The sequence below is a fragment of the Sinocyclocheilus rhinocerous genome, unplaced genomic scaffold (assembly GCF_001515625.1).
Source record: "Sinocyclocheilus rhinocerous isolate Xijiao unplaced genomic scaffold, SAMN03320098_v1.1 scaffold23223, whole genome shotgun sequence".
Lineage (NCBI taxonomy): Eukaryota > Metazoa > Chordata > Actinopteri > Cypriniformes > Cyprinidae > Sinocyclocheilus > Sinocyclocheilus rhinocerous.
In genome coordinates this window covers 181-2990 of record NW_015658672.1, presented here as the reverse complement: position 1 = coordinate 2990, position 2810 = coordinate 181, and the positions used below count along the sequence as shown (strand labels likewise).

General features: G+C 32.1%; 1 protein-coding gene across 1 annotated transcript; it reads right to left on the bottom strand.

Moving 5' to 3' along the window:
* Positions 1-221: 221 nt before the first annotated feature.
* LOC107722801 (mitogen-activated protein kinase kinase kinase 5-like) lies at positions 222-2517 on the bottom strand (the record flags this gene model as incomplete). The annotated part of the gene is made up of 3 exons (XM_016531281.1): positions 222-329; positions 645-798; positions 2358-2517. Coding segments are annotated over 3 exons (422 nt in total), but the record flags the coding sequence as incomplete, so codon positions are not given.
* Between the last annotated feature and the right edge of the window lie 293 nt (positions 2518-2810).

Sequence of the window (2810 nt, the reverse complement as noted above, 5' to 3'; positions counted from 1 at the left end):
AATAATGTTCTTTTTTAGCAACGTCATATGACCCCTTTAATCTAAAAAAAAAAATCCTGTAGAACGTGGATCAGTGTCATGCTTTTACTTAGACATATGCAGCACTCAATACTGTAATGTTCGGATTTGTAAGGATTTAGAGAATTAATAAGTCAACAAATGAAAAAAAAAAGAACATCTGAATTTAAGAACGAATGGATAAATAGTAAGTTATTTATTACTCTGTCGTCAGGGGTCACGTGCCAGATGGATAGTGTGTTCTCTTCCACATCGTTGTTGATTGAGAGGTACGATGGCTGGTACACTTTAGTGGGCTCCAGTATCAATACCTGCACCAAAAACAAGCAGAATTAATTCTGACATTCTTTACATGCCATTAATGCCCAATAATCTTAATGCGGTGTCTATAAGTCAATACTCTTACTAGCACACAAAAATAAATAAATTGGCAGTGTTTGAGTGACTATGTTTAAATACACATTAGAAAATATTTCATTCCAGGGTTTTTATGCATGCAAACACAGTGCATGTAAATGTGAATGCCACTTCTGTGTCTTAAATGGCTTTCTCACAGTAACTGTTGTGATGTGGCAATGCAATGTGGCAACGCAGTGTAACAGTCATTGTATGAAGAGGGTTCATACAGGAAAACGGACAGATGTCACATCCTTTTTGGTGGCTTCCACCATGAAGTCCATCCAGAAGTCCACAAGCTCTTGTTTAGGGGCCTGTGGATCAGTGGTTGGTTTTGTAAAGTGCTTATAGATGAGGATGGTCTCAACCAGCGAGTGTAGATACCTGAAATACACATAAAACACAAACACTTTAATACATGAACAATAGCCTACTCTAAAAGACTACAAGTATGACTCACTCTTAACAGACAACTACATTCTCATGCTAGGATGTTGTTAGGAGTTTGCTTACCAGCCCAAGCCAAAGAAGTCCACCCCAAAGTTAGCATTCTGTCTCTAGATACGGCTTAGAATTTGTTCTAGAAATCTTCTATGCAATGTTTTGTTTACTTGTGTACTTGCCCATTTAATCATTTGCCAGAAAAAAAAAAAATCTAATTTTGTTAAAAGAAAAGTCTCAACAACAAGCTGCATAATTAAACTTTAAGACGTGGAATAGGAAAATCTATAGGTAGGGTAAAATGGGACTAACACTGGGCAATTAGATTTTATTCTCTTCTTAACCACTAGATGAGACACTAGAATAATCACAGCAGAACTTTTCTAAACATCAGCCAAATTTGGTTGATCCTGTGCTACTTTGATCTAGTATTTAAATGTTTGTTTTAAATGTTATAGATTTCTGTAGCCAATGAGAATCTATAAAATGACCAAATATATCTTCTTAACGACTTTCAGTTTTGTTCAAATTAGAACAGTTTTCAATAACTAAAGAATATGTAAAAGGATGGCAGAAAAAGCATCGCTGCTCTTATATATATTAAGGCATAATAACTGACATGATAATAAAGAGCTGGCTGAATTTTCCATTTGTTGATGTGGCATAGTGAAACTTAGATGGTTAATATCCTTTATTAAGTTGGGTGTCCACCTTAGAGATAATCACCATATTATAATAATACCATCATATTTCAAAAATATGATATTAATCATATAACTGATTTTTTTTCTAATGTAAAACCATATTAAATTATTATGGGATCTCATATTCTCAAATTTTTTTTTCCTTCTGTATTTTTAAAATTAACATTTTAATGACGGGATATTTATTAAACAAAAATAAATTCTTTAATTCATCAAAAAAGAAAATAGTACAAACAGTGAATATTTTGAACAAGTATTCCAAGCATAACTTTATTAATATTAATATATAATATTATGCAAACCATATTACTAAACATATTACACACTTTAGAGAGTGTATTCACGCATTTATACGATTTTTTAAACAAAACAAACCACTTTTATGTTTTATTTTCCCACAAAAAGTGTTGCTCCATCAATGTTTACCAAAAACATTTTTTGTTCATACACTGTGAAAAGCACATTTTCCTTGAGGTGTGTGACTTTAGCTCCATTGTACCCTAGTGTAGGTAATATAGGTAATATTAGTATATTTACTATAGTTAATTTTTTCTTTGACTTTTTCATTACTTACTGGAAATCACAATATTTAACATTTTTAAAGTTTTAATATTCCCTGAAACACAGTTTTGGTTCAAATTCAAAGTATGAGCAATAGCAATAGCGATAGTAATGTCTTAGCTAACACTAATAATTAATAGCATTTTTTTACTATTATAAATAATTTATAATTATATGATAATATATGCAAATTATTTTAAACAATGATGCATGTGAAACGTGAATGTGTGCACATACCAAATAGGAGCTTTAATTTTGAAGAGTTTCTCAGAGGCCTGGATGACTCGTGTGTTGTCGCAGGCGAGAATACTAGCCCCGAGAAAGAAACCCACATCCCAGTAACTCTGTAATCTATCCAAACTGCCCTTCTTCCCCAGGAGACTGCTCAACTTCACACCTACAAGACACAGATTAAGTGCAAATATTATATTAGGAGGCATATTAATATATGGGAGACTTAATAAGAATTAATATAGATATATATGATATGTTGGTTACTCTCTCGCTGTCTTGTATAATATATATATACACACACTACCGGTCGTTTGGGATCGATCAGAACGATTTTTAATGTTTTTTACAGGAGTCTCTTCTGCTCATCAAGGCTGCATTTATTTGATCAAAAATACAGGGGGAAAAATGTAATATTGTGAAATATTATTACAATGTAAAATAACATTTTTCTATTTT